Genomic DNA, 22,095 nt, shown 5'->3' on the forward strand with positions numbered 1-22,095 from the left:
GTGTGGAGGCAGCAATCAATAGACTGAACAAACTGATCTGCAAGGCCAATGACACTGTGTGCGCGGAACCCGATTAACTGACAAAGGTTTCAGAAAAGAGGATGCTGCCCACGTTAAAGTCAGTATTGGACAACTCTTCACACCCTCTCCATCCTGTGATGGATCGCTACAGCAGCGCATTCAGTAAAAGAGATACGGGAAATCATCGCTACCTTTGGCCATGAAAGTTTACAACTCCTTGTTATGACACCTGGACTATTTTCAAATTTATATCTTGTCTGTAGGGTACATACTAGTGTTTTCATTTTGGAATATTTCCTTTAAATTTCAGATTTCACTCCAAGTGCTGTAGTTTTACTTCTTTTTTATGTCTTGATGCATGCTCAATCATCCAGGTAAGTAAACCCTAAAAGGTTGATTCTGCTCATCTGGATGTAACATTTTCAATGGGAGGAATATTTCGTCACTCATTCAAGTGACTTCTTCAGTCTCAGCTGACTGCAGGTTTCCCCAACCTTATACCTGAAACCAGCCCACTGAATGAACTGAGGTCAGTTCCTTGATCATTAATATGCAAATTGTCATGACCACTGATCAGCAGCTACTGATCAAAACCCATTGATCAAAGACCAAATATTTTTTATGCTTTCTATCTTTCATCTTTATATTTTCAGTGAGCATCTCTAACAACATTGTCTCAGTGGATTAAAAAAAGTATTCTGACTCCAATGACAATGATCACAAACACACCGCCTATGCAGCAAAAGCATATCTGGCCAAGAAAAAAACAAAAAACAAAAAACACACACAATGAAACAGTATCAGTCATGGCCCCCAGAGCCCAGACCTCATCATTTTTGAAGCAGTGTGGCATCATCTTGTCAGTGAAGAGAACAAAAGGCATCCAACTTCCAAAGAAGAGCTTTGGATGTCGTTCTAGAAGCCCGGAGAACTATTCCCGAAGACTACTTAAAGAAATGACGAGAAAGCCTGTCTAAGAGAACTCAGGCCGTGTTGAAGAATAAAGTTGAACACATTAAATATTCACTTTCAAACTCAGTAAAATTGTACAAACTCTTTTTTTAAAAAGTACTTTCATAGAGTATTTCCATTTGTTTGCACACATTGTAAGAAAACATTACACCTATTTTCTATGAAAATGTACAGAAATGAGGCGTGGCTCAAGACTTTTGCCCACCAGTTTACATGTTAAACACAGTAACATGGGGTGATTTTTCTGGGCAGTCCTAAAACTACTGTCAGTCTCTCTGGCTCTGTCTTGCTCTCCATGCTGTCATGAGGGATACACTTGGCTGTTCAAACTCCAGCCTCTTCAGTATGTTCAGCAGCAGCCTGGTAACCTTTGTTTCTCATTTGTCCCTGGACCTGAGCAGCAAACACTCAGTCTTAGAGCTAGGTAGGATCTGCAAATTTAGGTGACAGTGATTTTGTCAGTAGTAATTTCTACCAGACAAAACTAAAAATTGAAAGAGAAATGCACGTTTTCCCTTCACTGACCACATGCTGCACTTGCAGACAGTTAAAACTGGAGCTGAAATAGCCAAGCCGATCCAAACACTCATCCCTCCCCACTCCCCACGTGTCTCGTCTCATCCACAGTATGAAGTATCCACGGTACTCCTGCCTGATGCTGTCAGAACTGGCTCCTCCCTGCCCTTAACACTTCAACTGGAACAATCAAGGATTTACACCCCCTGCTTAACCCTGCCAAGGTCTCAAGTCGGGTAAGGCGACGGTGGTGCGGATCACTCGATGGCATCCTTTTGTGAGCAACCTCCCCCCCAACTCCTCAGTATAGCATTACCCTCTTTACATCACCACAACACTAAAATAACAACAGGGCTTTGTCTTAGTAAAGCCCTTTGTTTCAGTAGCCAAACATTTCCATGCACATCCAACACACACCCAACTTTTTGCGCACACACAGACACTGATGCAGGCATGTTTTGGATTCTACAGGCTCACCAGCTGCACATGCTCGCTATTCTTAAGTACTCAGATGCACTACCTAACATGGATTTTAAGGAGTATCTGGTATAGTCATCTGTTCAGGCAGTAATTGTATGATCCTTGAATAGGTAATGACAATTCACTGGAAATCAGGCTTTATCGAGTCTGTACCATCTTCCCCACACTGGCATTCAATAATCTGAGCAAAAACAGCAGAATCATAGCTCTCGTAGCTTTAAAAATCTTTATTAGACTGTCAAGCAAAGACCTAACAAGTGGCTATGGTAAAAACAGGCATGTGGTTATTAGTATAGAAAATGATAAGGAAAAATAATTTAATCAGTCTCAGGTGAATGTGGGGGATATGCTGTGGATAAAGCAGAAAAAGAGCACGACACTTGATGATGTTTGATGCTGTAAACTTCCCATTTTTACAGGCTGGAAAAAGACTATTTGTCAGGATCCTCCCCCTGCTCTCGAGTGAGGACAATACAGAAGCAATGGTGTCATAAAAGCTGAGTAAATAGTCCACATTTCCTTTATGTGCAGTGAGTCAGTTTCAAGTCATAGCTGGGTACACAAACTGACTTTCTACTTCTCGAATGCATTTAAATGAAGGTTCACTCCTGGTCCTTCTCCTCTCCATGAGTAATGATGTGAACCAGGTTTTTGTAGTCCAGGTTTCCAGCCACATCCGGGGGGAAGGCAGCAAACATCTGCTCCATCTAAGCAACAGAAAGGGAGACATTAACACCACTTTTATCAGATGTTATCCCCACACAGCCCATAACCCAGTGTGCATAAAAAGGGTTTTAAGATGATTCACTCAGGGGTTTTTGTTTTTTTGCATGAAAATGTGTCTGACGTGGACGCAGGTGGTCGTCATGATGACGTTCATCCTTGTATTTTTTTTTTTCCAATTCAACTCACCCACACTCACAAAACTGTTATAATGATGATAATTAGCATGGGCTGGGGGACTGCAATGTACCTCTTCAGCTGAGAATCTGTCGGCTTGTGTCGTTAGCATCTGTGTCACGCTGGAGAGGAGAAAAAAAGGTAGGGGGAAAAAAACGCTGTAGAGATGACGAGACTTCTTTTCACAAGTGAATGAACTGTACAGGTCACAATGGTTTTTAATCATTGTGGAGCTGAGCTGTGTGAGGATGAATGACTGCAGTCAGACTGAGTCAAACTGTGAGCGGCAGCTTGCTCACTTGCAATAAATTTGCATATGCAAGCTGATGCCGCGTGACAAATGTGAGAAGCCACTTACTAGTCCTTCCTCAGGACCCCTTTACCCTCAGGGTCAAAGACTTTAAAAGCATTGAGGATGGTCTCTTCCGGATCGGCACCTGGGAACATCAAAACAGCACTGAGATACATTCGCATCAATGCTGTGTTCATGACTTAGATGTAGTTTTTACTGGCCGGCCAGTTTTTACCTTTCAGCTTCTCACCGAACATGGTGAGGAAGACGGTGAAGTTGATTGGGCCAGGAGCTTCTTTGAGCATGTCGTCGATCTCTTCTTGTTTCACATTCAGACGTCCTGCAGCACCAAAGAGTCAATGTAAACGCACGGCATGAGCGAAGATGAACACTTTGAGTGTTTCTTTGAATGGTGTCCACATACCTAAAGCAGCAAAAGTGTCCCTCAGATCGTTCTTGTCGATGAAGCCGTCTCTGTTCTGGTCCATGATGGTGAAGGCCTGAGATCAGAGCACAGGAAAAAAAAAAGCATCCAGAGTCACATCAAACAGTTTTATTTTTTTGGGTTCTCTTAAATTTTTGGTAGGCCATCTTTATATATGAACACTGTTTAGTATTTATAACGCGTTACCCTCCCCCCTCCCCTTGGATTTAGTCTGGCATCCTGGGCATGCCCTGCAGTTCATCTGCAGCCTAATCACTGATGACAAAGTCTGGATGTCTGGGCACCACTGTCCCTCATACCAGCATACCGCAAGCCTTACTGCTGTCAAGCCAGCAAGCGGGCAAACAGACAGGTGCGCATGCTGCCACAATGAACAATGCAAGTAGAAAGACAAAGAAAGAAAGTGGAGACCTTTCTGTGTAATGCGTTGTGCAGTTTATTTTTTAATGCAGAAATGCCTGAACCTTGGTGAGCCGACTCGCATATTAATTCACCCGTTGCGATATTTCTCGGCAGTTCTCTGCCAAACGGAAATCCGTGAAATAGAAAGTGGTTTCAGCAGCATTCACCTCTTTGAATTCCTGGATCTGGGCCTGCTCAAACATGGAGAACACATTGGAGTTGGCTCCCTCTGCTGCCCTCTTCTTGGCTTTCTTGGGGGCCTTTTTTTAGCACAAAGACAGGAGAGGTGAAGCAGAAACTACACGTTTGTTCAGATAAAACTGCATGTCAGAAGAGATGAATAAATAGGATTAAGCATCTTTGTAAGAAAAAGCAGTTTAAACAGCAAAACAGCTGCTGACAAACAATTAAATAAAAGTTATGTCATCTTTTCATCCCCCCCGCAAAAATGCTAAATATTTGTGCTTTTAAATGATATGCAGGTGAAAAACTGTTACTCATCTCATCAAAACAATTGCAGCATCCTCAAAGCCATAAGACACACCTCCCAACAAACACTGCACACACACACACACACTTACCATGGCTGAGCAGCTGGGAGGTCAGACCAACAATGATGCCAGTGAACAATAGGGAGGCTGTGGGTGGCCTTTTGTAGCCCTCCGCCCTCCGCTCCAGTGGATGATATTTATAAACTATGCCCTCTTTAGGAAGTGACAGGTAAATGATGCTTCATACAGCATATACAGTATCGCATGCTCACACACTCTCATACATAGCCGCTCACCCTGTGGAGTCCTGATTGGCATTCGACAAAGAGAGTGGAATAACTGGTCTAGAATATCAAGAGCAGACTGAAGGTGAAAGCACTTAATCACTTTAAACAAGACTCTATCCACAGGGCATTGTCTTGTCTGTACGAACTACTGACTGCAATTGTTGTAAGTGAATGAGAGTGCTGTATAGTAAAAACAAAAGCAAGAGTGTGATCTGTCAATCTGTTGGTCCATAGTCTTTCCATAGACAGCATTATTTATAAAAGCAAAATGAAAGGAGAACATTGGACTAGCCTACCTAACTCGACCTCTGTGACACACCGATCTTTATGATAGCCACAGGTTAATCAAAAATGCATAAGTGATATGATTAGAGGTTTGTGTGACCGATAAACTTCTGCCCGCCTCTTTTGCAGTAGCACTGACAGGCTTGTGAGCCTTTACATTCAAAAAGTATTTAAGTACTGCAGAGAAATAAGAACATACTTCTTAAGATATACAATATAAACTGTATTTACCCAGTGGGAATGAATATAAAACAAATCAATTTGAGAATTTGAAATACCCAAAAGATGTAGAACTAAAACCTGATCTGTGAAAGATTACGTCAGTGTATTAGAGCAAAGCATTTGCAGATTGAATTCACTGTCTCTTTCTAACTCTGATCTGTGTGCCAATCATTTCTTGTTCCCCATCTGATTAAACGCATGAGAGTGCCTGAAAAAGCACCAGCTCATTATGTGTTATTTACTGACCTGTCAGGTCTTTGTTGGCGCCAACCTTTCTAACATGCTTCTTCACATAATATCTTTGGCTCTGCTTACCTTGGCCAGACAAAGCAGTGCATTACAGCATTGCTCTTACATTAAATCACTTAATTTATTCTATCAAGGTAATTCAAATTGATGATATTTATGGCAAAATGTCAGATTTTCAGGTTGTTTAGTGGGTTCTGGGTCCCTACAAATGGTTAACTTAATTTAATAGATAGATAGGAATTGAAAGAAGCCAGAGCATCAAGTGGCATCTTCAGTCTTCTTCACACTGTTGAGATTCATCACAGGGATTGCGGTACTAAGCTCATGGATGTCAACAGCTCTAGGTGAGACATACTGCGTGAGACACTGAACACGTCCTTACAATGTGTCTCTCAGCACCATTAACAAATCATCCCCCATCACTCGGGGCTCCCAGGTCAAGAAAAGTGACAGCGCGTGAAAATGAGCTGAATGAGCCGAGGTTGGGAGGTGAGTGGTCTAAATAAACTTAAAGCCTCCTCGCACTCGATCGTCTTACTGCTAAATAAATTGCGATGGACGAACCAGCAGCAGATGCCGTCTGTGTTGTCTCGCAGCGTGTACAGCGTGCATGCAGAGGACACAATTAGACGAGTTATTGTTAACCCAGGACGCAGATGCTATTGTTAAGAAAAAAAAAAAAAAAAAAAAAAGGCTTCTTCTTCAGTTCCTCTCAGATCAAGCAGCCGCTGCAGCTACTGTGACTGGAATGGCAGGCTGAGCGCTGGGATCAGACACCTATAAATAGACGAAACCTTCTCCAACACAATGGATGTGGACAAATGGCCGTGTCACTGGCCGTCTTGAAACAGAGAGGGTAAATGCTTCAGAGGTGACTGTTTTATGATGCTTATCCACTCAGAGATAAGTTTAAATGTCTTTGTAAAGAGACACACAAGCACAACAGAAGGAGGCACAATCGAAGTGAAATGCAATGATTATAATATTTAATACTCTGTGACAAAATCTCTACAGGGAACGCTAATTAAACATTTGTTAGCAGACATCAATATCATATCCAGCGTTACAGCATTATGATTAAAGATCATGTGAATGAGAATACAAATTTAAAAGAATCTAAAAATAAAATCAAATACGATGGATAACCCTTTTGTACAGAGTCCTATAGAGAGAAGAAGACATGTGCAATTTAAAGCATTTGGTGCTTTGTTTTTGTTGTTGTTGAACATTGAGACCAACGAATCGGCTGTATTGGCTTTAAAATACATTCAGGAAGATTTTAACCATCTTAAAAATAATCATAGGGGACTTAAAGGCGAAGAAATCCTCCTAGTGAGCGCCTAACTGTTGACAGGCAAACTGGGCAAGTTAAAGTTTGGCATCTCGTTTGTTTACATTCAAAAAATACTGCTAAAATCCACAAAATATTCTATTTCTATACATCAGATCATGATGTACAGAAATGCATCCATCTTAGCCACGTGAACCGAATGAGCGTGGATGGACTTTAGCATTTGTTGTGATTGGACTGGATGTTTTAACTTGCCAAGAATTCCTTAAAGAAAGAAAAAAAAAAGTTATATAATATAGTTGTGTGAATTTACTGTGCAAATACATGAGAGTTTAAAGATAGAAAGTGTTATTCACGTGCTTTGTTTTTAAAAATGTAGATTAAAAATATAACCCAAATGAGGCAGAAGCAGAAGACAACACCCCATTTCATTTTCGAGATATATATATATATCCATGCCATTAACGGATCAGGGAAAAGAAAAACAAAACAAAAAGATTTTTTCTTCATCTTCACTTTAAACAATTTTGGGTTATATACAACAGCAGGGGACATTGTACAAAAAGAAATGCTCAAGTACTATGTTTTAAGCTTCAAACATGATCTTTTTTCCCTCCCGTCGTTTAGGTCAGCACTGAGGTTTTGCCTTTGACAGATGGAAGTGCATACACAAGTTTGTTTGAGATACAATCACTCACTTGATAAAGGACGTTTGGACATTAAAAGAATACTCATCGGACATTCAAGAGGACACACTGTCACTTTTTTTTTTTCCTTTAACAAAAATAGACACGGCTTATCCAGCCTTGAAATTCCTTCTTAATATATATAAAATTATGTCTCGTCTATTTACAGTCAGATAGCGTTCTGAAGATTTAGAAAGGTCCTGCTCCATTGCTGCTGGGGATTGTGGGTAGTGCAGTTTTAGTGTGTGGTTCTACAGAGTGTATTTTTTGGGAGGGATTATATATTAATTAATTTTGATTCAGTTTATTCATGCTTCAGCCGAGTCCGGTCAGCATTACTGACCAAGGACCGAGCTGAAAATGATTGTAATTAGCCAATAACGATTGTGTGTTAACATGTGAGCACAGGGCTGGAGCCAGAAGTGATACTCAGTGTCACAACAGGTGATCTGCTACACATTTGCCCTGATCTGTAGCTGCTGTAGACAGCACATGTGGAAATGAGCCACATGTGTTAATGGCATTTTGAATAAAATGACTAAATATATAGGCATCACTTGCTATGGCTGTGCTTATCCATTGTAGTTAATGCTGCTAGAGTTAAATGAAGCAAGCCAAACCCAGTAGTCTTAACTTGAGAACTCATCTCAGATTTTCTTTGTGGAAGAAGAAATTATATATAATTACTAATCCCTACTCGGAGTAGAGAACACATGCTCCAATGCATCGCAAAAAACCCTGCTCAGGTGGTTAATATGGCATTTTGTTGACCTTTATTTAAAACTATAACCTGATACTAATGACATCTCTTTATTTATCTGGTGCTCGCTACGTTCTGACAGCTACAGTTGTTTTCCTCCATGGGTTTTTCACTTTGGATATCGGGCAAAACAGATGTGTGGCAGTGTTTCATCATGAGTTGGTAACATTCTCACTGGTTCTCCGCTACATCTTCTCTCTTTTCAAACATGAACTTCTTCTTCCACAGCGGACACGAGGGTCTTTTGTCCTTCAAACAGATGACTGATCCCACACCTGTAGGGTAAAACCAACAACATGAAGTCAGGTTAATACACAGATTTTGAGTCAAAATGTACACTAACACAAGAGTCCACAGCCTTGAAAGCTGGTCTTTCCATGTTAAGTACACCTGTAGTGTCATGAAAATCCACAGTATAAGCCAAAACTAAACAAATGTAAAAGACCACATGAACACTGCAAGACTATAAAGTCTGGGGAGAAATTTATACTCCTTAAAGGTCTGTAACAGTCCATCCTATAGTCATAGTATTTCACTCAAAACAAGATATCACAACCCACTACTGTCATAAAAGCAGCATAAGTGCATCACGAACCACTGAATCAACCGCCTGGATGGAAACGCCGAAGTTTTGTACTGAACCTTTTACCATACTCCAACAGTTTCCAATGTATGTCAATAAAACACAAAAATATTCAGCTAATTGCTAACAGTTACACATTAAGTTAATGTAATGCAGAATTTCTTGACAAACCTTGTTAACAGAGTTTATGGGTGTGCGTCCGGAGCCAGTATGAAGCCTTTGACGCTCTTCAAAACGTCCAGGGGATCTCTCCCTACGAACATCCATCATCCTGCCAGGGGAGCGGTCCATGCGAGGGTCGGCCATGGCCCTGCCTGGTGATCGCTCCAACCGGGGGTCTGCCATGGCTCGACCAGGCGAGCCCACTATCCGGCTTTCCAGCATTCTGCCAGGAGACTTCTCTCTCTCCAGTGGACGGCTTGGGGACTTGTCCCGCCGAAACTCTGTGCGAGCCTCTCTGTAACGGTGTGGTGTGCCTGGGTCTCCATGGACCAGAGGATTGGCTGCCAGCCTTTTAGAGATGTGCTCATTGTAGGAAGGAGGACCACGCTTGTTGGGACTGTCGGGAGGAACCAAGGTTAAAATAAAGAAGAAAAAAAAAAAGGGAAAAAAGGAGCATTGGGCAAATGTTGGGCAATGTTTTTATTTGTCTCAGTTCTTGGACTTAGTTTGGCACTGTGGGACTCTGGTCACTCAGCAGATTTGGTGAGATTGATGGACTTGCAATTAAGCTGATTTAATAAGCTAATATATAAATACACAGCACTGCTATTTGTAATCAGAACAGACTGATCATATAAATTCAATTTGGTTTCCTAAATAAGAGTGGATTCTGTCACTGACAACAATTACTGTAGAACAAAGCTTTGACTTGCAAAGCACAGTCAGTAAGCGTCACGATGAGTAACAGACCAGTCATAAAAGGGAAGATGTCAGTCTTTATTCAAAAATTTCCTTTCTACATTTGACACAGAACTTTAAAAAGTAATTTAGGTAAAATAAAGAATGATGACGGCAACATTTTTTAAAATCTGCTACAGATAAAAAATGAACTCTTCTTCCTGCAAAAGACAAAATGATGGCATTACTCTCCTGTTTTTTTTTTTTTTGTTTTTTTTTTTAACTAGTTCAAACATTTAAGCCAAACTTACGACCTATAGATGCCAACCTGTGCCCCTCAGTGCCAGCTAGGCCCAGTGACTCATTAACACCAGTGTACACAGAACAGAAGGATGGAGCGTGCTTAGAAATCTCCCTCTATGTACATCTCTGACCTACAAACCAGTTTCCAAATATTTGGGATGCTATGTATAAAGGTGACTGGCAGATGGTATTTAATGCTATTTGTGTGTCATTACCTGCGTCCAGAGCCATTACGCTGCAGATCTCCACCGTCTTGGCTTTGGACAAGGTTGCCCTTGCAGCAAATGACCCGAAGTTTGTTCTGATAGGATGAAGCCAGGTATATGGCTCCAGAGGAAATGGCGGGGCCAAGGTAGCGTGGGTTAGGGATATCCAGATGTGCGTATGAGTGAGGACTGGAAAAAGAGAAGAAAAATCAGCCATGGCAGAATTCGAAGTTGGAAAATAAAAAGAACTTGATAAACAATTTAAAAAAGCTGAGAACAATCTTACCCAAGAGCCGCATGTCCCTGAATCTCAATGACGTCCAGAGAGTTGAAGTAGGTCACAAATAGGTAAGGCTCTCTATAGGCTGAAATACAGAAATACAACTTGTTATTTTAAAAAACCTAAAAATCCTTAAATCACGAAAACTATTTTTGGGCTTTTTGGCCTTTATTTGAGAGAACAGTGAAGACCAGACAGGAAAGCAGGGAGAGAGTGAAGACGTGCAGCAAAAGGCCCAGAGTCAGACTCAAACCCAGGCCACTGCATTGCAGGATATGGTCACCTGCTCCACCCGGTGCCCAAAGAAACTACGCTTCTAGTAAACATGCAGATTTACACTTACCAAATGAGAGAGGCAGACGGCTCCATTTGATGTCCTCACTTCTACTTCTGCGGCCATATGCATCCACAAACACACCAAACTCTGCAAAAAATAAATACATAAACAAAATGAGTTATTTAAATTTAGCATAGAATATGTAACCAAAAAAGAAAACAATGACTTTAGAAATGCTTAGAGATCGCTTGTCAAATACAGATTCTAAGACAAACTGTTCCACAACTTTGTTTATCCACTAGTTTGGGGCTGTGTATACACATTCAACTGAGAGGGTTTGCCAGCAGAAGTAACTGTCTAACCATGGAAACAGAGCAGGTATTCATCCTTCTGTGGAGCCGTGGTGACCTGGATGATAGAGATGGGGAAGCTGTGGGAGGACGCCGCGAAGACAGCTGACGCTAGCGTCACATCGTTTTTATCCAAGAACTCTGCAGAGAGAAATCATTAGTATCATTCAGCTTGTTCAGGTGTGAATGTTGGAACCCAACAGAGACAGAAACACCCTTGAGTGGACTTTGTTGGAGCACCATCTGGTTGTAAAGAAATAATACTAAAGAAACAATAATGCTGCATTTGACAGACCTTCCAGTACATACTGCTTCATCTCAATCTCATAGAACTTGTTGGTGCCGATAATGATACTGTAGCCAGTGAAGTGAATACAGCTGCAAGGCTCTGATGTCTCAATCTCCTGCAAACACACACACAAAAATTTTTTATTTTATTTTATTTTTTTTAAAACCTCATTATTTCTAGAAGAAAAACAGAGCATCTATATTTCCTAGAAAAAAAAAAAGTCCATTGTTCACAATAAAGGTCTCGTCACTGTAAGCGGTTCACTTTTAATGCTCATTCACCTTTCTGATGCAGAACTTGTTGAGGCCTTGATTATGCCGCAGGATTGTAATCTTATTGGGCATTGCAGCACAAATACAGAGCCCATTATCAATCTGTAAAGAAAGAACAATTCTGCAATCAGGCAGCACACAACACGATGCCATTACTGTGATGTTCAGCTCCTTAACTCAGACCCAATAACAGTCCACAAGGACTCTGCTCCCTGCAAGTTACAACATGACTCACCTTTCCAGAGGAGAAGAGATGGCATCCTTTGACTGTCTCAAAGATGAAGGGGTTGAGGTCAGGCTGAGCTGGGAGATGGGACTGTGACAAAGACTGTTTCACCTTCTTGATCTCTACCAGGCACAGTGCCCTCTCCTCCCCTGAATGACACATCAAACATGCCAAGTGTGAGATGATGCGCATCATCTTCTCTTTACTTCACTTTCGTTCGCTGTTACTTCAAAGCACACATTATGGCTTCTAAAAGATAACCATAATGTGATGTAATGTGTTACAATAAATGCACACTATCCAGAAGCATTATGTTACAGCTGAAACAGTGTACGAGGAAAACATAAATCTGATAATATCATAAAATAACTTCAATATAATGGCCTCCATTAACTGACCAGTGATCATCAGCAGCTTATCAAGCTCCTTCAGGATCTGGATCTGGAAGACGGAGGTCAGGCCCGGGATGTGAGTCAAAGAGTTCTTTATCACATTCAGAGCATACAAACCCTCCTCAGAACCAACCAAGACAATCTGCAAGAAAGGACGAGATCACCAGAGCTTTAAAAAAACAAAAAGAAAGAAAGAAACATCCAGCATGGTGATGTCTAACTAGAAAGCTGACCAATTAGGTTTTTAACTCTGTTTACATGTTTGTTTTTATACCTGGTCAGTGAGAGGCAGAGTGCAGTTGATGTCCAAACGGTCGTCACCCTCCAGCTTCAGCAGAGAATTGCCCAGAAGTTTCTATGGAGAGAGAGAGAGAAAGGGAGAGAATGGAGCAGGGGAAGGAGGCGGATTAAGACTTCCTGCAAATCGGGAGCTTTAGCAAGACAAGCTAACACAGCAGGGATGCCAGCCGGAAAGCTGCCACAAAATAACCACAGCAACATAACATTAAAGATGTGTCATAATTTAGGTGAATCTTGTGTCTAAATGAGCTAACAGTAAAAGATAGTGAGAAAGACAGGGAGAGAAAGAGAGAGCCTTTCCTGTTGAGACTGAAGCTCACTTGCAATGCTAACAACAGAACAACTACAGAGCAAGAAATACATTTTATGTTGTTTAAAACAGACAAGCACAAATGAGCTATGTCTGACCATTAATAAATGATATTTTTAATTTGAGGACACACTGCCTTTTGTTGACAAATGGTCAGAATAAAACCCTCCAAGTTTATACATTTCATGACTGTAATGGGTTCTGTGGAGAGTGGCTCTTTGTTTCCACTTTATACATTAAAATCAATGATGAAGCACAAGCTCAGCAAATATCACAGTGCCATTTTTCCAGTAATGTTGGCCTTGAGGCTTTATCACTGAACATTAGTGCCTGACCTCAGTAATGTTCTTATGGTTTAGTGGGAAGAAAACTCCTCAACTATCTTAGCGTTGGATCTGCAGTTACATAGCCTTTTCGAAAAAGCTGATACAGTTCAACAACTTACAGCCAGTCTCTAAAACCAGATGAGAGGCTGTGTAAAATACACATAAATGAGAATGGAATGATTTGGAAATCATTTAGACCCTTCATCTAATTTAGAATATTAGAAAGATAACATATCAAAGTATGGAACAGAAATGCTGTCTGTGGGGGGGGTTATTTTGAATTTGATGCCAGCAAAAAAGTCTGAAATAGTTGTTGATTGTTAGCAAGAAGGAAAACCCCACACACTCAACAATATTTAAATAATCCAAAACAGCTCAATAACATAAGAATTAATGATAATAATGATGATAATAATGATGATAATAATAATAATAATAATAATAATAATAATAATAGTAAGCAAAACAGGTGAGGAAAAAAATCCCTTTAGATACAGGAAAAAAAGGTGCTGCATATGGGTTAAAGAACAGAAGGGAGAAAAGCTGCTGGCATTAATTTAAAAAAAAAATATGTTCACAAAAGCAATAACAGAGTCAACGAAAATTTCACAGATTATGCATTTCATATGTTATCTTTGAAGTATTTAAATAAATATGGGGTTAAATGATAAGCAAAGCATTGTCATTGGTCTTATTTACATTTTACACCCTGCACTATCCTTACTGTATGTACAGCATACAGTAAGGATACGATGTAATCAAGCTGCCGCAAGCTGCATGTTCAACTTTCCATATTTAGTAAGTGATACAACTGAAAAACACAGCAATGCAACTTTTTGAGAATACTGAAATACACTTGTGGAACCATTTGACTTCCTACTTCACTTTTAATTTAAGGGTCATTTTGCAGAGAACATGGAAGAAAATATTTCTTCAGTTTCTTCTAAAACTGCAAGAAACACAGAAGCGCCAACAGCCTATAGCTGCACACTGAAGTTAAATTGCTCAAGGTCTGTTTGTGTGACGTCATATTTCTGAGAAGGGGGGCTTAAGCAGTGCATGGGCTTTGCAGAATCATGCATGACATAGCATAGGACACCAAATAAATGGTGCACAGCAGTCTATTCACATCCATGCACTACATATGTTTCTGTGTGAATACACACACCATATTCAGGAACTGATTCAAGGACTGTACTTATAGTGCATCAGTGTCATATGTATGTACAGCTACTGCATGCTCAGTCGATCGGTCGACTGAAGCTCAAGCATTCGTGCAGCTACTTACTGTACCTGAACCAGAGGGGACAGGTTCTTCTGTCTTTTAGAAACACCTGCCTATAATATGATTCACACAACCGAGTTGAATGGAGATACACACACACACAGTATAGTTATATAAAGAAAAAAGACAATGACAACAAATAAACACAAGACGTGGATGTTGAGAACATGCAGAGAGAGAAAGAAGAGGGAGGGGGAGAAGAAGAAGTGAAGGCACTGGCTGATGTTTAATGGAGGTACTCAATATTTTACCCAATTTTCACACAAAATGACACAACCAGCTTTGTATTAATTTGCTCATTCATATGGGCCTAACAACAAAGCTTGTGCTGTGTAAAGGAGGCAATGGCTTTTTGCAACACCCCAAATACAGTAAGCCTAAATTATGAACGCTATCAAGCCTGACACAAGGACATTCATAGGTATGTAATATGCAGGCATGATACTTACAGCATCAGAATCCACTTTCTCTCTAGATCCACGACTACCACCCACAACAGACTCCAGTACTGCCACCCAGCGCTGCTTGTCAGGAAAGCTAGGAGCCATGAAGTAGAGGGACTGGCCAGGCCAACATGTGGTGTGCGGATGCGATTCCAGCTTCAACACATACGGGATGTCTACGCACAGACATAAAAAAAATGCATCAGTTTGTTCCTCTGCTAGCAGCTTAATTTCACAGCTGAGCAGAAGCGTCAACATTTTTGCTGTATTTTGTGTTTAAACATTTTAGACAGGAGAGGTAAATCCAAATCAAAATTTGGAGAGAGGATGATACACTTAATATCCTACAACAGATTGAGTACACTGGGATTAACTAGTATTGATCCAGTACCAGACTTGGCAGTGTTGATGAGCTCAGAGGCTCCAACAGCTCCATGGACAGTCACCTCTCCATCAGGCAGACAGAGCTCAAACTCTTCCTCAGCCTTTACAGAGTCTACAAAGAAGGGAAGAGAAAAACAGAGGATTCTCCAATTTGACCTACATGGTAACATTCACTATACAGTTGAATTATGAGCAAAAACAAAGACAGAATCAGTCATCTTGAAAAATAATAAAATAAATAAAAAGAATTTAATGAAGTACTGACCTTCTCTGGGCTCAGTATCATAGATGGACACTTTGGTTCCATCAAGAACCACATATTTCCTCTCCCAGCCTTGTTGCCCACGCTTGCCATTTCTAAAGGAGTAAATATACAAATAGGCAAACTATATTCAATGCAGTGTACATAACATACTGCATACATTCAGGATGGCAGTAAGGACTTAAATAGTTACCTAGGCTGCTTCATCCATCCTTCCAAGCGAACATGCCCACTGGCTTCTTTAACCTGCAGTGCAGGTGAGTTTGCCTTTTCTCGGCACAGGGCTTCTGAAAAGTGAGTGGCATACTCAGCTGGCAGACCACAGGTGGCCGGAAGACACGGCGAGCATTTGGGATGGCAAATAGTGTGGCACTCTACAATGAGACAAAGAGAAGGATGAAAAATCTGATTGGATTTAGTGAAAAGTTCTTTACCATGCTGAATCTTGTCAATAAAGAAGGCAAGAATACAGAATGGTAGGGATCATCACATAAAAAAATATCCAAATTCTATCTATCAACATTTCATTTGTACAGCTGTACATATAAAACATGGAAGGGTACTGTTCTAAAATGCTGATTTGGGAACACATCCAACTTATTTTCTAAGACTCACAACACTTGGAAGGCAAGACTGATTCCACCATGTGATGGCGATGCTATAATAACTATTTCCAGTATTTTTGTTAAAGCTGGCCAGTAATGTATCTTCTGAAATATTTTCACATTCAGTCTGCCCAGCTACAGCACAGGATACAGACCTAGACAAGTGGCAGCTTGCCGTCCAAAATGCACAGTGTCCAGGCAGACGGCACACTTGGCAGCCCTCATGTTGAGGCCCACGGTGAAACGATGAGGGATGTTGTGATGCATTCTTTCTTTCACACGATGACCAAACTCTATAAAGCAGTACAAGTAGGCAGTGTAAGGAGTTAGTGAAAATAGGCATAGTCACTTACAGTGTTAATTACTTAAGAGTCAGCAACAGTTAAATGAGATCCAGCTCTTTAAAGCAGTATGAGGCAATCCAAATAATGATTTTTTTCAATGCAGATATTGCATATAAATGAAAGCTCAAGTACCAAAGTAGTTGACTGGAATCAGATTGTGCATGCCAGTGTGCATGGGATGTATTAAAATGTTTCCAGGTGAAAAGGTACCTATCCTACCATATGCTATCTAAATCATGACTCCAGAAATGAGGGGGGGGGGGGGGGGACTTGACTCCTAAAAAAGCCTTTGGTCAAGCTACAGTTAGCCAGTGGACAAGAAGACAGATGTATAATACAGCAATGAGCATGTGGGTGCACAATTTACCACGAGCAGCAGATGAGCACATGTGTGAAGAGACACTGTAGTGGCTGCTAACTTACTTTCAAACGTGACCCTCCTCTTTTCTGTGAGGAGCAACAGGAAAAAGAAAGAAAGGAGAGGAATCTAACAATAGCTAAGTGAAACCAAAAGAACATGGACAGTAAGGAGCTTGAAACACAAAGCAAGTCCAACTTAACCACTCTTATGGATTTGGGCAAATCATTGTTTTAGGCCGGTCTGTAAATACAGACTAAAATAGGGTATAGCAACATTCCCTAAGTACTCCCTAAGCACCTTCTGTATCATAAAAATCACTGTATTAATGGACTCATCAATAATTTGGAAAATACAAATATAGTTATTTCAGGTTTTTCCTAAAGAAGTTTATTAGGAGACTGTTTCTTTATACCTTTGGATGTGATCTATTGAGCAAGCTACACAGCTATGACAGAGTATTCAGCAAATGTTCAGTTTCCATGGTGATCAACAGCATAAAAAGATATAATTTTGCTTTGTGATGGTGGAAACCCTGGACTAAAACCAATGATACCTGCCCAATCCACTGTTGCTTTGCTTTGTGAGACAGACACGAGCAGGATTACAAAGTCAGCTGGATAAATGTCGTGAATGAAACCTAAAACAATGATTTTTGTTGCTTTGTGTCAGCCCATGTTCCTGTTTGGAGCGAGTTCTAGTCTTAACATGTTCTGAGAACAGTTATCCAACTTTATTTCACTTCATAATCCTGCTTTGTGAAACTGGTCACACATTTAAAAAACAAAACAAAACACAACGTAAACAAGACAAGTGATTGGGGAGTCCATTTATTAGCATAAGGTGGAATGCTCCTGTAAGAAAACTGTACAGCCTCAATTTGGGAATCTGAGGTTCAAATTTGGCTGCATTTAGATGAGCTGTATATTTGTTTATGGTCTGTGTGTGAATGACTAACCTTCAGGTGTAGATGTCTCCTTGCAGCGGGTGGAGGGGTTAAGCAGGCTGCTGGGGTTGGGCTGATGTTCTGGGGATTTGACAATGGCTGACATGAGGATTTGATGTCGAGCCTGGGCTGGTGTGGAAGGGGCTACATGGTCCTTGAAATGAGCCGCTTTGGGAGTTTGGGAGGAAAAGGAATTATAAGAACACTGTTTGCAAAGACTGAAGGGCTTACTAGAGGGTAGATGTATTTATTTGAACTTTTGTCCTTTTCTGGGATGATCACAATCCAGTGTTGTCTACATAAAATATTCTGACAGATTTTTAGTCTTGCTACATGGCACTTCAGTAATCACCACACAAACAAAAACTATAAAGACTAAAAACACTCAAGATTTCCGTCCTTACCCTCTTCTCTGAGGGACCGCAGCTCTATCCTCATCTTCTGCAGAGCCTCCTCCAGCTCTGCACACCTTGAGCGCTCCTTCTCCAAAGCTAGTTTCATGTCACTGTACTGCAATGGAACTGCTGGCTGGGCCTGTGGAGCTAATGCCCCATTAGTTGTGGTGCCTACATCTTCCCGCCGCCGCCCAAATATACCCTGCTCAGAGAGGAAACAGTACTCAGTTGGCTTTACCTTGAAGCTGATTATTAATGTAACATGGTTTGTACATAGATTTTGTAAATATTTTCCCACACCTTCTTTTTTTTAGTGGGTTGGTCCATTTTGGCCTGGAGGAAGTCAATGAGTTTAGTCTGCTGGGAGATTGTCCCCTCCATCTTCACCTTCTCATGGGAATATACCGCCTGTAGGCAGGAAAACAAAAGCTCAGAGAAGGAAATACTTCTGAAGACAGCTATGAGAAGAATTTCCACTGGGATTGCATGACTTAAGATTACTTTATCCTTCTTATGCACCGGTATCAGTGGCACTATTTTAATATCCAGCTGGGACTCCTCCTCCCCAGAGACCACAGTATTTTATCTTACTGCAGAGGTTTGCACTGAGCACCTGTATATTCTCCAGCTGGTACTCCAGATCGGTCCTCTCTGTCTTGAGCATGTCGGTTTGGTCCAGAGCATCCTGCAGGCCCTGGGTCAAACGGAAAATGTGGCTCTTCTGGAGGTCCATCTGCTGCTGCAGTTTTGCTTGCTGCATGAACACCAGCACACAAATCTTTTTGGTACAGTTTGCTAACAGCAGCAATAGAGCAATAGTTACAATAAGTAACAACAAGAAACCCAAGTTTCTTAAATATATGTGTAGAAATATCATGCAGGTTAATTGACTTTCACTTCCTACCTCTTCCATCAGCCTTTGTTTCAGTTCTCTCTCAGTCTCCAGCTTCTGCTGTAAGCTACGGGCATTCATCTCCAGCATGGCATGTTTCTTCTCCAGATCATTGAGCTGTGAGAACATGTGAGTGCCTGTTAACCTCTAATTCATCCCAGCTACAAGTCAAACCATATTTTTGAAAGATTGAAGCTGGGGTTAAAGTTAGTTCATGGATAACAGACTCACAGTATCAGATAGACTTTCAGCCTTTAGTCTTTGCTCCTTCAAAGCCTGTTGTAAGGCCAAGATCTCAGCCTTATGCTCTTTGACTGCCAGCTCTACTGCCTGGCGAGACTCAGTGCTGCGCTGGTCTGCACGCAGCCTTTGAACACAACAATAAAGTGTTATGACTGTAATAAACTAATTTATAAATAGAAATGACATACAATGACCACTTTCTATGTAATAAGCGCAAGTATAAATTTAAGAATGTCACCTATTCTGCTTCTCATTGTCCAGCAGTCTTTGCATGTCCCTGGAGCGTCTCTCAGCTTGGCTTTTTTCATCTTCCAGAGCTGCTCTCCAAGCCTCCCACTGCCTCTCCTTCTCCAGCAACTCATCGTTTAGGGACTCCAGCTCCACCACCTGCTCCTCCAACATGCTGCATGTGGTCTTCAGTGTCTCAATGTTCTGAGAGCATAAATGAAATAACAGACTGAAGAGAACATCTTTCTCAGCGTTTGGCAATACCACGTGATTGTTGTCTCTATTCAATGATCTATGATGCATCATAATAGGTTCTCTGGCCTTGAATATTTCAGACAAAAAATACAAATAAATTGTGTTTTAAAAAAAGTAAATTAAATTCAAAAAGGATTATAAATTGTTGCTTTTTTAATCTGCTGGCAATATTTGAGCAATTAATAATGAATCTTTCTACTCCATCTACTAACCTGTGGTAAGCATCTAATCTTTTAATTTAGGTTTAGACTGTTTCAGAGATACACTCCTTCCTATTCAGCTGCTGGTATGAGATGGTCTCAGCACCGTAAGTGAATGGCACGAAGCTGACAGAAGACACTGACTGCATGCATTTAGTTATCAGAAGGACATTTAGCTTAAACACCCCATACAGCACTAGACAGCAGCAAAAACCATCCATGACATGTAGCAAAAGTGCTAACTTCATTAATTACTTCTAATAAAACCTGGTGACGAGATTGAACAGCAAATTACACTGTGTGCACCGGTTCAAACAGCTGAGCCACACAGAGGCACAGTTTATAAGCTAGTTTAATATTGTCTGATCTGTTTACCAGTGCTGCGTTGTAATGTTTATGGAAGTGTTCCCATAAATACTAGTATATAACCCCTCTAGTTATTAAAACAAGTAGAAAAATAGAATTGCCTTGTGCAGAAAACTCTGATCTAATATATTAAGTGTTACTTGGTATGTGTCACTGTCAAATCTCACCTGTAAGTTCATAAAACAGGCTCATTCAATAAGTGTTGTGGCAATGTCTCACTGAAGCAAGGCACATTACCATGAAAATGATTTACATCTGAATGACACTCAACACACTGAGAAGCCAGCAATTTGTCTGGAAACGGTTTTTGTTACCTGTTTCTGGTTGTTGAGGTGCATCTCACGGTCAGCCACCTCCCTCCTCAGGCGGTCCACTTCCTGGCTGAGCTGCAGCCGATCCTCTCTCTCATCTGATGCCTCATCAAGCTGTTTGGACAGGTAGAAGTTCTGGCGATTCAACTCGGCGTTCTCCTGACTAAGCTGTGTCAGCTGTTCCTCTAGGTCAGTGATCACCTGAGGAGGCACAAACAGGTAAAGGTTTACACGTGCAAACAAGAACACATTTTAAGGCTTTATGCACAAAACTGGCTGTGTTGTAATAATTCTAACTCCAATTTTTTTCATTTCATGATGTTCAAAATGTTTTCAATTGGTGAAGTTTAGAACTCGACTCTGTAATATGTGCAGTATGCAGTTTAGCATCGTCTTGCTGAAATATGCAAGCCCTTCCCTGGAAAAGATATTGACTGGATAGGAGCATATATATTTTCTAAAACCTGTATACACCTGTCAGTACTGAAGGTGTCTTTCTAGATGTGCATGGTGCCAATTCTACAAGCACTGATGCACTCTCATTCCATTAGAGCTGCAGCCTTTTGAACTGAGCGCTGGTAACAAGCCAGATGGTTCCTCTCCTCTTTAGTCAAAAGGACATGAAGTCCATGTTTCCCAAAAAGAATTTTACATTTTGATTTATCTGACCACAGAACAGCTTTCCACTTAACCTCAGTGCATTTTAAAAGAACTTTGGCCCAGAGAAGACGTCAGCGTTTCTGGATCATGTGCATATATGACGTCTTTGCGTTACAGAGCTTTAACCTGCATTTGTGGATGGCACGGTGAACTGTGATCATAGACAGTGATTTATAGAAATGTTCCCGAGTCCATGAAGAGATTTCTGGGAGGGAATTGTATCTGTTGCTAATGCAGTGCTACCTCATGGCACAAAGATTACAGGCATCAAATTTTTATCTTCAGTCTTGTCTCTTGCACACAGAAATTTCTCCAGATTCTCAGAACATTTTGATGATATTATGCACCATAGATGACAAGATATTCATAGTTCAATACTAATTAAAGATTCTTATATTATATTATTTGTAGGTGCGAGTTTTGGCAAATTGGTGAATCTCTGTCCATCTTCTGAAAAACTCTGCTTCTCTTGCTACCCAATCTGCTGCCACTTAATTAACTGATTTAGTTTCAAAACATCCCTCAAATATTTCATGACAGAGTAAAATGTTACAGTTTAAAGATTTAAAGTTTTCTATATTCTGTTAGGAATAAAATAGAAAATTTATGAGATTTCCAAATCTTTGCATTCTGTTTTTAATTTATATCATCACAACTTCTTTGGA

At 40.7% G+C, this 22,095-nt stretch overlaps 2 protein-coding genes across 9 annotated transcripts in view; both read right to left on the minus strand.

The window, feature by feature from the left end:
• Positions 1-2,201: 2,201 nt before the first annotated feature.
• myl2a (myosin, light chain 2a, regulatory, cardiac, slow) lies at positions 2,202-4,676 on the minus strand. The gene is made up of 7 exons (XM_026166440.1): positions 4,610-4,676; positions 4,196-4,288; positions 3,606-3,681; positions 3,417-3,521; positions 3,248-3,326; positions 2,963-3,011; positions 2,202-2,696 (listed from the first exon to the last, which is right to left on the minus strand). The coding sequence occupies exons 1-7, from the start codon at positions 4,610-4,612 to the stop codon at positions 2,592-2,594; spliced, it is 510 nt and encodes a 169-aa protein (XP_026022225.1). The 5' UTR covers positions 4,613-4,676; the 3' UTR covers positions 2,202-2,591.
• Positions 4,677-6,531: 1,855 nt separating this feature from the next.
• cita (citron rho-interacting serine/threonine kinase a) overlaps positions 6,532-22,095 on the minus strand; it is a 41,437-nt gene continuing 25,873 nt past the window's right edge. For 2 of the 8 annotated variants that reach the window (XM_026168495.1, XM_026168494.1), the window contains exons 25-50: positions 20,774-20,971; positions 19,649-19,842; positions 19,399-19,534; positions 19,180-19,284; positions 18,889-19,029; positions 18,576-18,683; positions 18,285-18,477; positions 17,893-18,048; positions 17,000-17,023; positions 16,388-16,525; positions 15,821-16,001; positions 15,631-15,722; positions 15,373-15,477; positions 14,988-15,157; positions 14,547-14,591; positions 12,592-12,672; positions 12,324-12,459; positions 11,935-12,074; positions 11,709-11,801; positions 11,434-11,542; positions 11,151-11,279; positions 10,855-10,935; positions 10,518-10,596; positions 10,241-10,420; positions 9,054-9,441; positions 6,532-8,574 (exon numbers count right to left, since the gene is read on the minus strand). In XM_026168495.1, the coding sequence (XP_026024280.1) occupies positions 8,551-8,574; positions 9,054-9,441; positions 10,241-10,420; positions 10,518-10,596; positions 10,855-10,935; positions 11,151-11,279; positions 11,434-11,542; positions 11,709-11,801; positions 11,935-12,074; positions 12,324-12,459; positions 12,592-12,672; positions 14,547-14,591; positions 14,988-15,157; positions 15,373-15,477; positions 15,631-15,722; positions 15,821-16,001; positions 16,388-16,525; positions 17,000-17,023; positions 17,893-18,048; positions 18,285-18,477; positions 18,576-18,683; positions 18,889-19,029; positions 19,180-19,284; positions 19,399-19,534; positions 19,649-19,842; positions 20,774-20,971 (3,426 nt within the window). In that variant the 3' untranslated portion in view covers positions 6,532-8,550. Of the gene's footprint in view, positions 8,575-9,053; positions 9,442-9,800; positions 9,944-10,240; positions 10,421-10,517; positions 10,597-10,854; positions 10,936-11,150; positions 11,280-11,433; positions 11,543-11,708; positions 11,802-11,934; positions 12,075-12,323; positions 12,460-12,591; positions 12,673-14,546; positions 14,592-14,987; positions 15,158-15,372; positions 15,478-15,630; positions 15,723-15,820; positions 16,002-16,387; positions 16,526-16,999; positions 17,024-17,892; positions 18,049-18,284; positions 18,478-18,575; positions 18,684-18,888; positions 19,030-19,179; positions 19,285-19,398; positions 19,535-19,648; positions 19,843-20,773; positions 20,972-22,095 lie in introns of those variants that run through there. The other 6 variants (XM_026168501.1, XM_026168497.1, XM_026168499.1 and 3 more) reach the window with 4 other exon arrangements.

The sequence above is a fragment of the Astatotilapia calliptera genome, chromosome 5 (genome assembly GCF_900246225.1).
Source record: "Astatotilapia calliptera chromosome 5, fAstCal1.2, whole genome shotgun sequence".
NCBI lineage: Eukaryota > Metazoa > Chordata > Actinopteri > Cichliformes > Cichlidae > Astatotilapia > Astatotilapia calliptera.